Raw genomic sequence first — 20462 nt, forward strand, 5'->3', positions numbered from 1 at the left:
GGGAGGTTGCAGTGAGCCAAGATCACACCACTGCACTCCAGCCTGGGTGACAGGGTGAGACTCCATCTCAAAAAAAGAAAAAGGGAAACTGAGACAGCTCCTGAATGGGCAGATAGGGTTTAAACTAAAAGGCCCTCTGGCCAGGAGCTGGAAGTTGGTGTTTGTTTTCTTTGTAACCACTCTCTGGTCCTTGATCTCTCCCTACCTTGACCCTTACAACTTAGACCAATCCACAGTTACCTTTGTTCCCTCTCACACCCCCGTGGGATCCACACATGGGCTGTCTTTCATGCATACCCTGTCAGTCTGTGACATTGACAGAGGCAGGAACTGAACCAAGCATGTGTATAGAAAGGCTCCAATTAGGAGCAGAGGACAAGAAGGAACCAAAGTCAGCCCCTCGTATACTGATCTCGAGGGGCTGGTCTTGTGCAGGGTTGAAAGATTTGAGGCTTTTTGCTTGTGGTCCTAAATTAGCTGAAGGAAGTGCGTGCGGCCAGCAGAGGTCTGTGAAGGGCAGCTTGCTGTGTGCAGAGACAGAGGTGATGGGCGAGGCTGCCCAGGGCGTGCCTGACGGTGCTGATGGAGCTCTGAGTGGCAGTGAGCCCAGTGTGTCTCATCCTCTCACCGGAGGTGTGGGTGACAGGTGCTTCCAGAGACTGCTGAAGGCTTCAGGCCTCTGCAGAAAGGTGGTCTCTTCATGGATATGTGTTGGCTTAGGTCCTGCCCAAAGTCACGACGTCCGTCACATCTGCCCGGCTGTGCCCAGGCCCCAAATTAACCTGCTGCTGCTGCTTGAAACAGACAACCCCTCTTTCCCTGCCCACCAGCCCCTGCTCAGGTTCATCCCTTCTGCTGCTCGTGAGCGGACAGGCATGTTCCTGGGACAGTTGAGGCAGAGGACAGGCCTCTGTCAGGTGTGTGCTCAGTGGCCTCTGGTCCCAGCCCAGTGAATTCATTTCATCTAATCCACAAGTCCAAGTTTGTGTTACTCTTGAGCAATGTAGGTTTTTCATGCCCAGGAGAGTCCTGAAAGCCCACTTTTGATCCACTCGTGTTTGCTAGATCTCAGGACTGCAGCAGCCTTCGAGAAGACTCTGGCTCATCTTGGCATGCACAGTGCCTCTTTATAAACCCCCCAAGCAGTTAATTTCATGTGGACATCTCAGTTTCTACCACATGCTTTTTCTCTAAAGAAATGACTGAATTCTCCAGGGTTGAAAATGCATGGGATTTTAAACCTGGCCCTTTTAATGAGCTGGTGCTGTGAGAATGGAGGGAGTCTGTCGCACATGATCTTCCCATGGGCTGCGTGCCAGATCAGTGGGCGCATCGTCCAGTCTCTGGTGGTAAACCGCAGTGCACCAAACCTCAGGGACAGCAAAGAGTGCAGACGTGGGTGACAGCATTCTGGATCACACGGGGTTGCTCTGTGTCCCCTTCTTCCCTCCACTCTGGCCCCTGTTAGAGAGCTTGTGGCATGGTCCCTGGACCTTGCAGCTCAGTGGTCGCTTTCCCATGGACCCCCTGGGCTGTTTCTCGAGATAAGGCTGTCCTGGCATGAAACTAGATCTGATTCCTCTCTTCCACCAATCATGCAAGATGACCAAGAGTCACAGATAAGTTATGTCCATTCCAAGTAGTAAAAAACAAACTGCTGTGGTAAGTGAGCCATGATCATTCAGAGTCATTGGAGAGAAAGCAACAGTAAAGATATCTTAATGTTAGTGGTGGCTGTGTTGTAAAGTGCAGTTGGGTGATTGATTTCAGACTCAGTAGGGATGTTTAGATTCACACTGGGGGAAACGTCCTTCCTGTTTCCTGCTTCCCATCTGGCAGTCCTGATTGTGTCCTCTGTGGCACTTTTCCCCTTGTGTCCACACTGTCTGGGTGGAGCATGTGCATCCAGGGCTTTGCGTCTTGTGGTGATAAGAGCACTGGCTGGGGCATGTGCGCCACTGTGATTCTCCATGCCCGGCCCCCCGCAGGAGAGGTTCATGCCTAGAACCCCACAGGAGAACTGCCTCTGCTTCCCTCATGCCTGGTGCCACCACCTGCCTAGGAATGGGCAAGGGTGGCCCGGGCTGTGAGCTGCTGTCACTCACAGCTCCTTGGGGGAGCCTGCGGCCACAGGAGAAGTGGAGATGGCATCTTGATGCTTCGTGTGCTTGCATGGCACCTCCCAGGACCCGGGTGAGGGCAAGAAAGGGGGAGGAGGCAGGAGAGAAAGGTGCTGGGGGAGGAACTTGTCATAAATATGGTGAGTGAGTGCTTCCAGCAGCTTCTCCCAGCTGCTTCCTGTCTGGGTATGGGAGGAGGCAGATGTGCAGAGGAGCAAGGGACTTGCCATAGCCGCAGGAAGGTGGGTGCCACACAGGCCTGACATTGGCTTCCCACATCGCAGGGGCTTGGTGAGGAAGGGCGAGAGCGAGCGCAAGAGGTCAGTCATGCCGGGTGCTCGGGGTGCCTTCTCTGCTGCAGAGCTGGGCCTCTGCCTGGGGCTCTAGAGAGCAGGTGGTCAACAGGTGCCGGTGCTCACCCCATCCTGCCACAGAGGAGGAGTAGGAGGTGTGCTGGCTCACACAGGCAGCGCTGGGATGGGGAGACGTGTGTTTCTCTCCCCTCAAACCAAACACTCACTTTGGAAACATCGAGGCCTTCATTCTAAAGTGGGAAGCCAGGCTCCTCACTAAAGGAGCTTCCTCTCTGCTTTCCCCTCACAGTCTATCTGGGACAGAGGAGGAAAAGATAGAGCAGATGCTGGCCACCTTTCTCCATCCCTTAGGATGTCACGAGCTTTGGCGCCATCACCTAGTCCATTCCAGTGACCTTCCCTCCTTAAAATTCTCCCGCATCGGCTCACCACGTGTATATGACCGTGCCCCTGTACACTTCCATGAGAGCGCAGAAAGTGCCTGCTCGTCCCACAGTCCTGATGTCGAGGCAGCCTGGAAGCCTATACTCCGCCTGCTGGTGTCTGTCTTTAGAGCAGGGTTCAAAGTAGAATCTTTTAGAAAGCGGTAGAATTGGTTTTTAACATTCTGCATTTTAAGGCAGTCTTGTGCATACCTGTTCGTGTGTGGGCTGCTTTGTGGTTGGGGGTTGCATGCCCTCCCAGTTCCTCCTGTGCCCCATGCATGCCACGCGTCTAGTGGCTCAGCGCTTCCTGAAACGGGGCCCTGGGTGATTCCGCGGGGCCCTTCTCTACACGGAACATGTCTCAGATTGTATCGATGTTTAGTCCAGGAGAAGACTGGCTGACATTCCACCACAACAATCCAAATGGAAGATTCCCCTGTGTTTGCTACTGTAAATCAGGTCATAAAAATGTGGGAAGGAATAATGGACTCTTTCTGGAAACTGGAAGATGTTTTGCCATATGCGCAAAACATCTTCCAGTTTCCAGAAAGGTCCATTATTTGTTTAAAGACAATATCTTGGGTCCCTTGGGCTGTCTTTGACAGAAGCAAGACTGGACCCAGGAGCCGAAATCTAAAATCCTATTCTAGTCTCACCTTCGCGGCAGCATGGCCAGGAGTGGGCCAGCCTTCATGTCTGGAAAGAGAGTCACCTGTCAGAGGGCCCGGTATCCCGCCACGTACCAAAACCCAGCAGGGAAAACTGAAAAACAGCCAGAATTTAAATATGGGTGTTGGAGCTAAAGAAACTGCATTAAAAATTTTCTTTAATTGTAGAGGTTTTTTATTTTAGAAAACACACAGACACTCTTTGCCCTTTTGCTTCGCTTTCCTGTTCATACAGAGGCAAAATCCCACTGCTCTTACCTTGTTAGGTTCTTGTATTTGCCACATCAGGATTCCTCTATCAAGACTGAGCTGTGAATATTCTTCCTTCCTGACAGGGGGAGTCGGTGAAGTACTTCCTGGACAACTTGGACCGGATCGGCCAGCTGGTGAGTAAGCACCCCCACCCGAAGAAGCTGAGCTCCAAGATTAGAAAACATTTGTCCAGAGACCAAAGCAATCCATGTCGTGAGGGCACTGTTGGACTTATAGGCCAAGCTTGTTCTATTAAATTACCATGAGTAGCATTATAACATGCTCTCTCTTAGATCTGAGCTTCGTATCAGCAGGGAGGGGGAGGAAATTGCCCTGTGAGAATGCTTTTCCCCAGGTTACCGTAAAGGAGACAGACGGAGGAGTTCTTGAGTGAAAAAAGGAGGACTTCGTTTATCTAACAGAAAATTCAAACATTTACAAAAACAAATAGTCTAATGAAACCCCAGGTGCAACATTATCACTGATTGCCAGTCTTGTTTCAGCAGCCCTCCCCCCACCTCCAGGAGCAAATGCACGGCCATGTCGTTTCACTAATAATATTTTAGAGTGTACCTCTAAAAGATGACTCTCAAAATCTTAACCACAATACCGTATGCCTCCTGAAAAATCAGCAGTAATTCCATAATGTCAGCCTAGTCAGTTTGGAGATTTTCCCTGTTGTCTCATTAATGTTTTTCTTGTTGATTTTGCTTTATTTTAGCAATTTGAATCAACAACCTAATAAGGCCCATGCATTGCAGTCAGTCAATATCGCTTAAGTTTTCATCTGTCTCTATCCTTTTTCTTTCCATGTATGTATTGGAGTAACTGGATTATTTATCCCGTAGGGTTTCTTACTATCTGGACTTTGCCCTTACACCCCTGTAGTGTTACTGAAGATGTTTCTCTGTCCCCTGCATAACCTGTGGGTGGTGGGCAGACCTCTAGATCGAGGCTTGATCCTGTCCCTGTTGCTCTTTTTGCAAGACAGCTGCCTGAGTGGTGCATGCACTCATCACAAGAGGTGGGTTTTTTGTTTTTTGTTTTTTTTTTTTTGAGACAGGGTCTCACTCTGTCACCCAGGCTGGAGTGCAGTGGTGCAATAATAGCTCGTTAGAGCCTCAACCTCCTAGGCTCAAGCCATCCTCCTGCCTCAGCCTCCCAAGTAGGCTGGGACTACAGCATGTGGCACTATGCCCACCTAATGTTTTTACTTTTTGTAAATACGGAGTTTTACTATGTTTCCCAGGCTGGTCTTGAACTCCTGGGCTCAAGCTATTCCTCCCACTTCCCAAAGCACTGGGATTATAGGTGTGAGCCACCATGCCTGGCCTGGAGGATTATTAATAATGTAAAGTCAAAGTGGGTGAAGAGTGACTACGGTTGCCTGTGTGTTGCTAAAGACTTAAAGATTTTTTCTTTTTTCTTTCTTTCTTTTTTTTTTTTTTTAATTGAGACGAAGTCTTGCTCTGTCGCCCAGGCTGGGGGGTACAGTGGTGCTATCTATCTCTTAATATTTGTATTTTTAGTAGAGATGGGGTTTCACCATGTTGGTCAGGCTGGTCTCGAACTCCTGACCTTAGGTGATCTGCCCACCTCGGCCTCCCAAAATGCTGGGATTACAGGCGTGAGCTACCATGCCAGGCCCAAGACTTGAAGAATTTTCTAAGAATAACAAATATATTGCAGACTGAATTTAAATCACATTACAAAACCTAAATTAGTTCACACTAATTTAGTTCACCTAAATTAGTTTTGGAAGCTATAAGCTCTGGAAGTTAGAAAAATAAAAAGGTATCTCTGGTATGGAAACAAAAAAAAAATCGTAAATTCCCTCTGGAGAAGAAAATGGATGTGATTTTCAGCTGGGGCCTGTCCATGAGTGTTCTGATCATTCGTCCACAGACTGGTGAGCCTCTTTTCGTTTTGAAATAAAGTATTTGATTCTTCCACTTTCTGTTTCACGGCCAGTTGATAATTTTATAAATGAAATTTGCTTTTGGTATTTGGTTCAACCTCTTGCAAAAGTCGATCTCTTTCCTTCCACCCTTTTTGCCATCTTTTTATTTTCATGTGTTCCTTCTTGCCCTCCTAAATGTCTGCCTCATCCTGTGTTTTACAGAATTACTTTCCTAGTAAGCAAGACATCCTGCTGGCTAGGAAAGCCACCAAGGGGATTGTGGAGCATGACTTCGTTATTAAGAAAATCCCCTTTAAGATGGTGGATGTGGGCGGCCAACGGTCTCAGCGCCAGAAGTGGTTCCAGTGCTTCGATGGGATCACGTCCATCCTGTTCATGGTCTCCTCCAGCGAGTACGACCAGGTCCTCATGGAGGACAGGCGCACCAACCGGCTGGTGGAGTCCATGAACATCTTCGAGACCATCGTCAACAACAAGCTCTTCTTCAATGTCTCCATCATTCTCTTCCTCAACAAGATGGACCTCCTGGTGGAGAAGGTGAAGACCGTGAGCATCAAGAAGCACTTCCCGGACTTCAGGGGCGACCCACACCGACTGGAAGACGTCCAGCGCTACCTGGTCCAGTGCTTCGACAGGAAGAGACGGAACCGCAGCAAGCCGCTGTTCCACCACTTCACCACCGCCATCGACACCGAGAACGTCCGCTTCGTGTTCCATGCTGTGAAAGACACCATCCTGCAGGAAAACCTGAAGGACATCATGCTGCAGTGAGCGAGAGAGCCCCAGTTTCCAGCGTCCGTCAACAGCCTCCGAGGCTGTGGCTCGGGCTCTGTGGTGTGTATCGTCTCTGTGGTCCTTGAGTGGGTTTCTCGGATCCATGCCCTCAAATACCTGGCTCCAGAATGCTGTCAGCCCAGCCCAGCCAGTGAACTGCAGGCAAAAGGACATGGACACTGTCATGTTAGCTACTGAATCCTGGGGACGAGTAAAACTACTGAAAATCCAAGGGATCATTGTGTTATTAATACGAAACATCTAATAACACTGCTTGCTTTTCTTTACAGAAATGTTACTCTTTTTCTGACACAATTTAATTGAGGACTCTGTGTGTGTGCGTGTGTGTGTGCACGCACTCACGCTCTCTCTTTAATGACAAAATCACAAAAACCAGCTGGCCTTGCAGATGGCTTTTCTAACTCGCAAGTCTTCCCTGAGAGCTTTGCCTAATGGTAGCTTGTAGAGATCCAGTGCACGCCAATGCTGCTAAACTCAGTGCCTGAGCCCGGCCCTGCAGCCCCAGCCGCAGTGTCTGAAGGCCACCTCCCAAAGGGAGCACGTTGCCTTTGCAAACTCTCGTGCCAGTTTTCCGAAGAACCCCTCATCCAGCCTTTTAGATAAAGCTGAGGAGCCATGCCTAGGATCCCCTCCCAGCTCTGAGGACAGGATGGGGGGCTCTGCAGGTGTGGATTCACCTCAATGCCCCTGCAGGGGGCTCAGTCCTTCCTGCCCTGCTAGATGCCCAGCAACACAACATGGAGTGAGACAGGATGCCTGCGGCGACTGCTGCTCCGTCCGTGCGCACACAGCGGTGCTCTTCACCCCTAGCCACCCCCGCCCAACCTGATGGCAAAGACAGAAACCAGGTCGCCTTGCAGATGGCTTTCCCATCCTGCAAGTCATCTGCTCACACGCAGTTGGCAGCACATAGCGCTTCCTTCTTTCAGAAACATTCCTCTTCTGGGGCTTCAGAAAGCTGGCAAGGCGACCAGCGGAGCTTTTGTTAATGCCCCAGCTGCTTGGCGAGCTAACAGCTGACCTTTCAGCAAGCCCACAAATGCTGGAGGAATCTGGGTTTCTCCACACTGCCACTCCACCAGTGCCTTCGGTTTCATTAGGAACGGCCACGCCTGTTCTCAGCTCTCCTAAGGCTGATTCTCATCAAGGCCCCTCGCTTCTGTGACTGCTTACAGAACAAGTAAACACTCTTGGATGCCGCTGTTCTGGGGGAGTCCACCCGAAGCCTGTGAATGTTGATGCGAGCTGGCCAATCCTGGGCCCAGCTCACTCATCCAGCTACCTGCCAGGTGTCTTTCACTGTGTTTAAAATACATTGCATTCCAAGCTGGTCCCCTCTGTGTATCACTCTACTGAGAAATCCTGCCTAGTATGTTTGGGGATGTGTCCTAGCATTAAAAGCAAATGAAAAGCTTCCTCTTAATTGGCACCCGAATGTTGCTGTGGCTCAGTAACACATCCCAGGGCCCTGTCCCGAAGCCATGCTGCCCCTGACCCCAAGCCCCTCTGCAGCTCACTCTGGGCTTGTTTTCCTGCAAACCCGATGAACAGAAGCCCTGGGGCAGATGCAGAAGCAGAAAGAGGAGGGAGGGGGACCTGCCTCTGGGTCACCCTGTCAGCACAGCGTTTTCATTAGGAGACAGCGTGGACTCTCTCTCTTGTGGTGCTCAAGGGTGTGCGTCAGTGTTTGCTGGGCTTACAGCTCTTACTTTGGCTGGATAATGAAGTGCTGTTTTTGTACTGCTTCCTTTGGCTCTTCACAGATCTAAAGGATGTGACCAGGGATTAGTGCCAATGACCACATTTTAAAGGAGAAAGAAAACTCTTGGTGGGTCCCTTGGGATGGTCTCGGGTCACATTTTCAGTTTGCAGCAGTGAAGTGCAGCTCGGTCCACAGCATAGTGAGCTTTGTGTGCTGCCCGAGTCAGCTTTCACTATCCCCCATGTTTGTCAGGACCCAGAGCCTAGAGGAAGTGCAAGCGGGTCCTCCACCAACTTGGAGTGCCTCTTGGTGGCGCTGTTGGAGGCAGCACCACCATGATTGGCGTGGCAGGGGAGTTGTTTGAAACACCTTCTTGAGTAGTTCAGCCTGGTCAGTGAGTGCTTGTTTTCCTTTAAACAGTCTGACATATTTACTAATCGCTTTCAAACCGGAAGCATGAGAGTAAGGAGATGTTGTGAGGTCTGTTTAACTCGATAGAAAGCGCGGTGGAATTACCCCCGGCCCAGGTTCTTGACTCACTCAGCCACTGACCCCACCACCCTGGCCTTGCTGAGCTAGACTTCCTCCTCTTCCTCATGACCAGGGTGAATTAGGAAGTTTTTAAAGACACCCCCTTCCAAATTCTGTAACGCATTGTTATTGGAGAAGGTAACTCTTTGCAAGGCTAAACTATCATCATTTACAACTTTTCTACACATAGTCATTTTTGTCTCCAGAACATTAGGCTTTTGTATTTTTTAATTTTAATTTCACTGTTAATCTTTATTGTCTTTTTTATTAAGATGTTGGGAAAGCAGGAGGTAGTTGTGCCTCGTCAATTATTGCTAAAATGTAACAATAAACTTCCTCAAAATAAGATATGTTCCTCATAGCTATACTGTTTACACATAAGAATGCATGTAGGGTTTTTACTGAAATCTATTTTAAGCTCTTCTGTTTGTTGAGATATTGTTTCAAAGATTTTGTGTCATAGGTCTATAATTTATAGAGATCTCTAGAATTCTTATTGTAATTTTCCTACTTTGATAAAAATGAGTCAGATTACTTTAACTCCAATATTTTAAAAAAAAAACTCTTAGAAGATGATTAGTTAGAACTAACTTGGGGGTTCTGGGAACAGAGATCTACTAATCTGGTATTGTAAGGTGGAGGCTCCCATTGGAACGATAGTGGTCCAGGTCAGTTGCTCGTGGTGTAAGCTTTGCACAGTGTATTAGCAATGGAAGGGTCTGGCTTGAAAATTTGGCCACCCTCAGCCTCTGGGTGTTTATTAAAATAAATTTAGTCTTTCTTTGCTCAATATAAAATATTGCTAGGATTCAAAACCAACACTAAACTGATTTTTCAGTCCCAAAAGTTCAGAGCGAATCACTCTAACCCTTTTTTTTTCTGAGACAGTCTCACTCTGTCACCAGGCTGGAGTGCAGTGGCGCAATCTCGGTTCATTGCACCCTCAGCCTCCTGAGTAGCTGAGACTATAGGCGTCTGCCACCACACCCAGCTAATTTTTTGTATTTTTAGTAGAGGCAGGGTTTCACCATGTTGGCCAGGATGGTCTTGATCTCTTGACCTCGTGATCCACCCACCTCAGCCTCCCGAAGTGCTGGGACTACAGGTGTGAGCCACCGCACTCGGCTGTAATCCTAATTTTATTTGAACATGGTTTGTTATTTATTCATCACGGTTATTATTTCCACATACCAAACAAAGCCTGCTATGTAGGAGAACCACTGTAAATAGTATTTTGGGCTGGGTGTGGTGGCTCACACCTATAATTCCAGTACTTTGGGAGGCCAAGGTGGAAGAATTGCTTGAGCCCAGGAGTTTGAGACCAACCCAGGCCACAAAGCGAGACCCCCATCTTTACAGATAAACAGAATCAGCTGGGCATGGTGGTACGTGCCTGTAGTGCCAGCTACTTGGGAGGCTGAGGCAGGAGAATCACTTGAGCCTAGGAGCTTGAGGCTACATGAGCTGTGATCACACTCTCCACTCCAGCCTGGGCAAGAGAGCAAGAGCCTATCTTAAAAATACCTGAAGATGTGTTCCAGAGGCTTTCATTCAAAACACTCTTTATTTTTAAAGCATGATAGCAGCATATATACCTGAAAACATGCATGTGAGCATGAGAGGCCCCGCTCTCTAAGATGGAGAAGCTCGGAGGGGAAGGACCTTGATGTGTTCTGGAGACCAGAGGCACCCGAGGGGCTAGCAGGTGGAGGTTCTGTCCTTGCAACCTTTGTGGTTATCATTCCAGCCAGAAAGTGAGGAGACCACTCCTAGGAAGCATGGGCACTGTCCGGTCCTCGGCATAGTGTGACTGGAGCTCTCCACGCCCAGGCCTCCACTGGAACTTGCTATTCAGCATCACTGGGCATCTCTCCTCTTTCCCAAACAAGCAGCTTTCTGGAAAGAGGAGTGGGGATGCCGCTCAGCACCATTGCCCGTGTGTGGCCAGTGGGGCCTTGAACTGACCACAAGTAGGAAAGGCAGAGAGCGTGCCAGAAAAACACCCGCCCTGAGCACACAGTGTGCTCTGACTGTGGGCTGAGCTCTGGGAGCCTGGATGTCCTCACATTTCCATGCTGAATGGCCTAGCGGCTTTCTGCCCTGGGGACACAGTCGATCACCTGAGGCATTCTCACTCAGGTAGTGTGCTGAGCCACCAAACCCGAGACACCAGCTCATAAGTGCAGGTTTCCCCACGTCCCAGGTGGTTCTGATGTCAGCCACGGTTGACAGCCACTAAAGGGGCCAGCTGGGAGATTCCTTCCAGGCTTGGGGACATCCATGTTTAGCATGGCGCGGATTGTATTTCACCGTATAATGCACTACCAGGTCTTCTCACTGGCCAGCACCCTGCCTTGAGAAGAAGTGCAGGGATGGTGGGTTTTCTTTTGTGATTTAAGGGCAGAGAGGAAATCCTTGCTAGTAAGTGTTTCATCACATGCGTGCAGCCTTTTCCAATCTCTTGGCGCCATTTCTCTGTAAGGTGCATCACATGCTTAGCAGCCTCATTCGATCCCTTGAAATTCGGGAAACTTTGCTTTGAAGAGGTTAGACCACTTTAAAGCTTACTTAATTGGTACAGCAGCCCCAGGGAGAGATGGTCCTTAAATACGGGATCCTGTTGTTTCCTTGAAGCCTTGGCATTCAGGGAAGCTGGCCCAGGCCTGAGAATTGGCAGGGGACTGCAGCGGGCATGCTGGACGCCTTACAGAAGCACCGGGGGAGGGTCTGGCACCGCGCGCCCTGGAAGGGGATGGTTCACTGACGTCAGCCTTTCAATCTTGTGCTCGTTTTGTGAGGTGTTGTTATTGGACCTGGAAAAGTGTTAGGTTTCCCAAGAAAGGAGCTGAAGCTACCTTTTGACCAGGCCTCAACAGCAGGTGACAGGCTACCAGGGAGAGACAGAATCTGTGGCTTGGGTGGTGACTGAGTTGGGACTGGAGCCCACGGGCTGGGGATGTGCTGCTCTTATCTCCAGGTCTCACGTTCACGGCCTGTCTCACTCGTTCTGGAGGAAAGTCTTCAGATCACCAAGACCTCCCCTTGCAACTCCTCCCTTACTCGCTGCTCTGTCTCTCCCTCCAGAACCTGTAGAACTTGGAGGCGGGTTATTTTTGGTGTTCAGGGCAGCATTTTGAAATAAATGCATCGGATTTCTGGGCTGCAGTATTGCCATGTCTGGGTGGAAGCTGACTTTAGACCACAGACAGGTCACCACTCACTGGAAGCATCCTTCGCACTTCCCCTCGTGTGGCTGTGTCTGTCTGCTGCTGCGGGCCCAAGGCAGCCCCTTCAAGGAGATGCCGGCGTGGTATGGTTCTGCTGACCACAGGCCATGGCCGTGGCTCCAGCCCATGAGCCCGGAGGACCTAAAGGCTCAGAACAGCCATGCTTGGCATGTGCTGGGCCTTGCCTAACCCACATCCCACTGAACTAGTCCCTGGGAGATGAGCTTTTCTCAGTATTTGAATTTCCCATTCAAAGGGTGTGCTTGCAGAACCCAGCAGGAGGAAGCAGGAGGTTCCTAGAAGGGAGTGAGTTCCCAGATACCCTAGCATGGCGGACACTGCTAGAAGCCAGTGTCCATGTGTGGTGAGGGGTAGGAAGTGGATGGAACTCTGAAATAGACCATAGTGCTCCTGCCCAGAAAAGCAGACCACCCACTGGGCACAGGCTTCTCTGTCCTGGCAGATCCGGGTGTAGAGGGGACGAGAATTGCTCCCACACTTAACCCTGACATTTGGAAATCCTTCCTGGAAGATGACACTCTCACAAGTCCAGCAGCCTCAGCACCTGGCTGACAGTACATTTGCTGGGAGTCGTGTTGAAAATCAGCTCTGTGGCTGACTTCCCAGTACAAGTAGAAATTTAGCTCCACCCAAAAATCAGGTGCTTTCTTTTGAGCAGGTTCCAGGCAGTCATTTTCTCCTGTTGGTTTCCTTTCGGATGTGTGTGTAACATGAACCAAAGCAGGACACGGGTGCTGTTATCGGGGGTGGTGGCGGGGGAGATGTCAGCCTGAATTTCCTGCTGGGCCGACACAGCCTGGCCCTCAAGTGAGTGGGGTAGACAGGGTACGGAGAGGCACCAAGGGCCGTGATTGGTGGAAAGGCTTCCCTTCCCTCGCCTGGTACTGTTGTTGAAAATGAAGGGCTCTTGTTCCAGGCCTGTCACCTCAGCATCCTTTAATTAACAATGAATTCACTTCATTCTGTGTTTTTTTTTTTTTAAGGCAGAGTCTCGCTCTATCGCCCAGGCTGGAGTGCAGTGGTGCAGTCTCAGCTCACTGCAACCTCTGCTTCACAGGTTCAAGTGATTCTCCTGCCTCAGCCTCCCAAGTAGCTGGGATTACAGGTGCGCACCATCATGCCTGGCTAATTTTTTGTATTTTTAGTAAAGACGGGGTTTCACCATGTTAGCCAGGGTGGTCTTGATCTCCTGATCTTGTGATCTGCCTACCTCAGCCTCCTAAAGTGCTGGGATTATGGGCGTGAGCCACTGCACCCTGCCCATTCGGTGATTTTAAAAGCTGATTTATTTTACCCAAATGAATGTAACCCCAGCAATTCGTCATCGAGGTAGAGCATTCCTGGGGGACCACATCTTATCAACTTGCCCAGCAAATGTGTGGCCCTAACTGGCTTGGACTGGGCGGCTCACCTGTTAAAATCTGACCAGAAGTCCAGACGAGGGAAAGTTTATCTCCACAGAGACAGATGTAGGGGCGGTCGAGAGCCATGGCCCTCCGTGAGGAGGATATAAACGTCCTCCATGCCCAGCTCTGGGGCCTTCTGGTACTAGCCCCAAGTGCAGAGGGAGGCTCTGAGAACAGGGCTGCTGGAAGAGCTGAGGCCTGACCAGCAGGCCTAATTGTTGCTGTCTGCAACTTCAGCCTCTGCCCTGGAGCTATGGTTAAAGCTGATCTGAATCATCCCTGAGAGCTTGGGGAGCACTGAGGGGTCATGCAGGGCTGTGGCCATCAGTGCCCCTAGCAGTGTGAACCCCTTGAGTCTGTGGCACGCACCCCTCCTCCTCCATCCCACAGCTGGCTCCCGAGGAACCTCCCACAGCCTCGGGGTGATGCAGGAGGTCTTCGCCACCAATGTCTTTCCCATCTGTCCTCCCCAAAAAAAGTGACTATAAACTAGGCCAAGGACACTGGGTCAGGTAGGAGACTTTGAAACTTGGGCGTCGAGAACTGAACCAGACTTGTATCTGGAAATCACACGAATGCGGTGGGTTATTTGTGGCTGTCACTCACCCGAGCTGTCAGGATGAACCCGGGTGTGTGTTTCCACGTTCCCCTGCAAACAGGTGCCAGCAGCTCTTGTAACGTAGCTGTGGGTGACAGGTGCTGAAGACGTGTCTGCAGCAGAGCTCCCACGCAGCCCGCAGGCGCTGTGGGCCGTGTGCTCTGTGGTACTTTGCAGTTAGGAGTCAACGTGTTAGATTTGTTTTTTCCTCTTTTATAAAATGTAGTCAAGTCATGTATAATTTCCACACTACTCACTGGTATATAACTACCATGCAAATGCATTTCAAATTTACTTTTTTTTTTTTTTTTTTTTTTACAGAGTGAACCTTCTTGATTTTTATTTTATTGTTTTATTTTAAAATGTAGGGTCTTGGGCAGACGCGGTGGTTCACGCCTGTAATCCCAGCACTTTGGGAGGCTGAGGTGGGCAGATCACAAGGTTAGGAGTTCAAGACCAGTCTGGCCAATATGGTGAAACCCTGTCTCTACTAAAAATACAAAAATTAGCTGGGTGTGGTGCATGCCTGTAATCCCAGCTAGTCAGGAGGCTGAGGCAGAAGAATCACTTGAATCTGGGAGGTGGAAGTTGCACTGAGCTGAGATCACGCCACTGCACTCTAGCCTAGGCGACAGAACAAGATTCTGTCTCAAAAACTAAACTAAAATAAAATATACGGTCTCACTCTGTGGCCCAGGCTGGAGTTCAGCAGTATGATCATAGCTCATTGCAGCCTTGAAACTCCTGGGCTCAAGCAATCGTCCCACCTCAGCCTCCCAAGTAGCTGAGACCACAGGCATGTGCCACCACCCACACCTGGCTAATTTTTACATTTTTTATAGAGATGGAGTCTCACTGTGTTGCCCAGGCTGGTGTTGAACTCTTGGCCTCAAGTGGTCCTCCCGCCTCAGCTTCCCTGAAGTGCTGGGATTACAGGCATGAGCCACTGCACCCGGTCTGGATTCTTTAACAAGCCTATTTATGCAAAATTTAAAATCTCTATTGAGTCTGTCAGTCTCTATCATCTCCAAAAATTACCTTTTGACCTGTCAGGCAAATTGGTTTAAAACATTCAAAAATGTCCTCTTTCTTAACTCCGTTTGAAACAGCTCACATCGATGCGCACAGTATTGTGTGCTGACACAAGCATTGCCAGGAAATTCTGTGGTCGTAAGCTCAGGACCTGCGCGTGGCCCCCGAAAATGGCTCATGGCCACTTTCCTGTGCTCAGCTCCCAGCCCACGCAGCAGGAGGACACACTGCCAAAGGGACCAGTCAGGTGGCCTTCTGGCTTTAGCACCCAAGTCCTTTGGGGCCTTAAATACAGAAAGGAACCGAGTGCTCTGCACAGCCCCTCCCCGACGGTCACTGCATGCCAGCACCACCTGTGCCAGGCCATCCTGCTGTGACCGGACTCACTTTAGAAATACAGTGTGCTAGGTTAAGATATGATAAAGTGTAAAAATGTATAGCCACGGTGGTTTAACATGTTTTGTATATATGATCTTTATAAATCTATTAAAATTTGCCTTAAATTACACCTGTCTTCCTGACATGTTGTGCCCCTACCTCCCTCACCATCTTTGAGAAATGGGGCCCCTGAGTGTGGCACCCACCCGCCGCTTTCAAACAGAAGATTCTGCCGTGTGCATCGCATCCACAGGCTTCCGGGGTGCATTCCACCACAGGGCAGGCACCTTTCCGGAAGCAAAGGCCACCTCGCATCTTCCACGTGTCTGCAGTATGTGGCAGGAGAGGGAGGTGAGCACTCAGCACAGAGCCCAGCTCAGGCCTTAGACCCTGTCCTTCCTCCCCTGAACTCCATCCTCCCCTGGCTTTGCCATTTCTGGGTTGTTCTTCCCCTCAGCATCAGCAGGAACCTCCCATGCTACCCAGTGTTTCTTCAATAGAGTCGGTCATTTTGCAGCTGCTGGTCACCACCGCCAGACAGACCTATGGGCATAGGGGACGCGCACAGGCAGCCAGTGATGGTGGCCCACAGGGGCACATGAGAAACATGCTGTAAGTGATGTTTGTATAAACAGAAATAACGGGCTGGGCATGGTGGCTCACACCTATAATCCTAGCACTTTGGGAGGCTGAGGTGAGTGGGTCACTTGAGGTCAGGAGTTCGGGACCAGTCTGGCAACATGGTGAAATCCCATCTCTACTAAAAATACAAAAATTAGCTGGGCGTGGTGGTGGGCATCTGTAGTCCCAGCTACTCAGGAAGCTGAGGCAGGAGAATTGTTTGAACTCAGGAGGCAGAGGTTGCGGTGAGCCAAGATCATGCCACTGCACTCCAGCCTGGGTGATAGAGCAAGACTCTGTCTCAATAAATAAATATTCAACAAAAATAATGATCCCCTCCTCCCCTATAAAACACACACTAGCCTTTCCTTTTTGCCACAGCACATGAAAAATACCCACTCTGACGTGGGGAGATGTGAAATGGGGAGTGAATGTTTATGAAGTGACTCTGTTTGATAGGTGTTTTAAAGGACTCTCGCAGTGACTTTGTGGCTGGGCGTCCACATGGGCAGATGAACCCGTCCACGTCAGCAGAGGAACCAAGTCTCGGAGGGGAGCAGCGCCTTTCACAGAAAGCTCCCGCAGCAGTGAGTGGCAGCCCCGTAGGGAGGGTCCTGTGGGCTCCTTGCATTCTTAAATGGAGGGAATTGCTTATCAAACTCAGTCAATACATTCCCCTTTCCATTTAGACTCCCAGAATTTCATCCTCTTCCTTTAAGCCCTTTTCAAAATTTGGGGTTGATCACATTTAATTTTGAGGATGAAAATGTAATATGTAAGCATTATCGAAAAACTGAGTAACAGTTTATTTTGTATATTGGAGTCCATCAATCATTGCAGTACTAAGATGCCCCAGGTGTATTTCCACTTGGACTGGACTTTTTTTTTTTTTTTTTTTTTGAGGTGGAGTTTCGCTGTTGTTACCCAGACTGGAGTACAATGGCACAATCTTGGCTCACCGCAACCTCTGCCTCCTGGGTTCAGGCAATTCTCCTGCCTCAGCCTCCCAAGTAGCTGGGATTACAGGCACGCACCACCATGCCCAGCTAATTTTTGTATTTTTAGTAGAGACGGGGTTTCACCTTGTTGACCAGGATGGTCTCGATCTCTTGACCTCGTGATCCACCCGCCTCGGCCTCCCATAGTGCTGGGATTATAGGCGTGAGCCACCAAGCCCGGCCTTGGACTGGACTTTTAAAAATAACCGTGCCATATGATCAAGTGGTGATTAAAGCTCACGTAACCAGGGCAAAGTCATACCCATCGGAGAGGCTACTGCAGGGCCACGGGATGTGTCGGGCCAAGGGGTGCTCTGGGCTCTGCTGTCGGGGCAGAGGAGGGAGCTCTGCCGGGTGCACTCGCCTTTGCCTCCCTTAGGTCTCACTCCTGCTCAGGGGTCCGTTACAGACATCAGGTCATGCCATCAAAAGCCCCAGTTGAAATAACTGCCTCCAAGTGCTCCAGGCAGGAGAGGCAGTTGGAGGAGGGCAGGAATGAAGAGGAGACACCCCCCCTTCTGACAGGCGCTCCCTGCAAGCCCCAGGAGGCCGTCATTCTGTCGAAGGAGTTGGGGTGGCAGCACTCCGCCCTGCCCATCCAGAAAAGGCCTCAAGCCCTCACAAGTGGGCACCCAAGGGGACAGCCACCACCTACCCAGAGGGGTGCAGGTGGAATGTGGTGGAAGCTTGAGCTCTCTTCAAAGGAAAAAAAAATGGCCTGTTCCTGTGGCTTCCCTGCGTCTTTCCTTCCTACTCATACATTTGGAATAAGCGGCCAGAGCTCACCTCTTACCCCTGCGTAAGAAAACTGCGTTCTCTACTCTAGGGCTCTCTGCCTCTTCCACCAACCCACTCCACCGCCCATGGTTTCTGTGACTCCCTGTTCCCAGAGACCTACCCCAGGTGAGCAGAGCACAGGGAGAGGAGGCCGCTGAGAGACGGACGCAGCTCAGCCCTGGCCTGCCCGCTGCTCCCTGACCACCAGACCAAGCCTGGCTACAGCAGTCCCTCAGGCTCCACAAGCCCCGTCCTGTTAGAATGGCAGTGGCGCTGCAGTGGAAATGGAGCTCCTATGTGAGACAGTGTTGGAAGAAATGAAAAGTCCACCACCTTCTGCTGCCAAAAGCCTAATCGCGGAGGGGCGTCAGCCTCAGACCGGATCCCACGCTGCCCCCAGGAGCCGTCAGCCGCGCTCATCACCTTTGTCCACGTGCCAGGGGAGTGGGCACCTGCTGATGCCACCAGCATGCAAGAGTCAGGGCTGAACAAAACACATCCCCGTTCATTCCTGCTGGTGACAGACCACCGAAGGAGGCCCATGAAGCAGACTCACAAAGCGTGGTGAGGGCCTTTGAACAGAAGATGGTCTTAGACTAGCAGGGGGACAAAGACATGTTGGCCTTTGCTGAGAAGTGACACTTCAGTCATGCTGTATCCAAAAAAATAGGTACACTGCGGCGGGCAGAGCACCCTGTCTGAGAGAGAAGATGACCACTGGACCCATAACCAGGAGAGCCAGAGCTCTTGGCAGGGTGGAGCCACGTGACTCCCGACCTAAGCTCAGTTTCCACACAACAGAATTGTGTTCATTAAAAACCCAGGGACAGCCAGGCACATGGCTCACACCTGCAATCCCAGCACTTTGGAGGCTGAGGCGGGTGGGTCAGCAGAGGTCAGGAGTTCGAGACCAGCCTGACCAACATGGTGAAACCCCCATCTCTACTAAAAATACAAAAATTAGCTGGATGTGGTGGCACACACCTGTAATCCCAGCTACTTGGCTGAGGCAGGAAAATCACTTGAACCCAGGAGGCGGAGGTTGTAGTGAACTGAGATCAGGCCACTGCACTCCACCATGGGTGACAGAGTGAGGATCCATCTCGAAAAGCCCAGGGAAGCCAGGCATGGTGGCCTGTAATCCCAGCACTTTGGGAGGTTGAGGCAGGCAGATCACAAGGTCAGGAGTTCAAGACCAGCCTGACCAATATGGTGAAACTCTCTCTCTATTAAAAGTACAAAAATTAGCCAGGCGCGATGGCAGGCACTTGTAGTCCCAGCTACTTGGGAGGTGGAGGCAGAAGAATCACTTGAACCTGGAAGGTGGAGGTTTCAGTGAGCTGAGATTGCGCCACTGCACTCCAGCCTGGGCAATAGAGAGAGACTCCATCTCAAAAAGGTCCAGGGAGCAGGCATTTAGGGAGGCCTCGGTGGTAAAATCTGGCGGATGTCGTCTTTGGCTAATCTTGCAAGAGCTCGGGTTCCTCTCAGAGACAGCAGGAGGTTGGACAGGCCTTGCTCCCTTGACCCTCTCTGAGGGCCGTTCCTATGCAGCCGTGTGGGCAGGGGCCGCTACATTCGCTTGACTCTGGTGAATATTTGGATTGCCTCAGATCATCAAGGGAACACTGCAGCGGGAAGAGTTGGACTGAATGCATAGTGACCCCAGGACGCTTCTTGGAAATTGCTTTTTAAAATAAACCCCTGCCATCAGCCTGTTTTCATTTGCCTCCCTACCCCAAGAAGCTGAGTTCAAACATAAACCTCCATGCTTCCGGGTTCTCACTCATCAGGTGCTGCTGTAAGATTTCAGGAAAGGGAAGGCTGGTCCGGCATCTCCACCCGCGAGCTGCATGTTTTTAACGGCGTTCAGGCCGAGGCTCTTTTCAGTCAGGCAGGAAGTGTTTCCTAGATTACTCTGCAGTGTTTATCTTTGACAGCCTGGCGTTCCAAGAGCCATAAATTCGCTGTTTCCTTGGGTTTTCTTGAAACTGGGCGCCTCTGTGTGCAGTTGCCCCCACAGGGATCGAAGCTAGATTTCAGCTCTAGAGCAGTCTGCGTGCGGGGTGAGCTTCTGAGAGCCCTTGGGTGCGGGGCGAGCCTCTCCCAGGACGGCAGCCAGCCTCCCTCAAGTCTCTACCCTTGCAGGACCTGCAAACCTGGCCTAGAAGGTGGGCCGTTTGCTCCCAGCACGCACAGGCAGGCCCAGGTCAGATCTGTGAGCCCTGTTGTGAAGCCCTGATTCTGTCTTCAGGGGGATAAAAATATTCCTGTCCGGGACTCGCCCTCCTTCTATAAACAAATCTGAAGCCCCAGCAACCCCGGGTGTGTTGTCGTTGGCACCTTCACGTGAGAGTGCCGGCCACCCACCCAGGCTGCTGCTCGCAGAGAGAAGGGGCTGCGGTGGCCAGAAAACCTCCTGGTAATTGGAAACAAGGGGGTGTGGGGGCTGCTCAGGGATCGGGGTGCAGGCCTCCCAAGTCGGCGCACCCTTTTACTCTCTTCCTGCTCAGACCTAAGTTGCTTTCCCGAGAAATCTACACGACAGCGGAACAACGCGGGATTCAAACCGGAACACACTGCGCCTCAACTTCAGCTCTGCCGCTTCTGAGGCTCCCGCCTTTCCCAGTCCCATCTCAGCAGCCACAGCCGTACAGTGGGGATGCAGGCATCTGC

At 50.7% G+C, this 20462-nt stretch overlaps 1 protein-coding gene across 1 annotated transcript in view; it reads left to right on the forward strand.

Moving 5' to 3' along the window:
- The window catches only part of GNA12 (G protein subunit alpha 12), a 128262-nt gene extending 113606 nt beyond the window's left edge, over window positions 1-14656 (forward strand). Inside the window, exons 3-4 of the mRNA XM_012455593.3 lie at window positions 3863-3913; window positions 5902-14656. Coding sequence (XP_012311016.3) covers window positions 3863-3913; window positions 5902-6471 — 621 coding nt within the window. The 3' untranslated portion in view covers window positions 6472-14656. The remainder of the gene's footprint in view (window positions 1-3862; window positions 3914-5901) is intronic.
- The last annotated feature ends 5806 nt before the right edge of the window (window positions 14657-20462 follow it).

This window comes from Aotus nancymaae, unplaced genomic scaffold (genome assembly GCF_030222135.1).
Source record: "Aotus nancymaae isolate 86718 unplaced genomic scaffold, 86718_ANA_hifiasm-v0.15.2.pri h1tg000015l_0, whole genome shotgun sequence".
Taxonomy (NCBI): Eukaryota; Metazoa; Chordata; class Mammalia; order Primates; family Aotidae; genus Aotus; species Aotus nancymaae.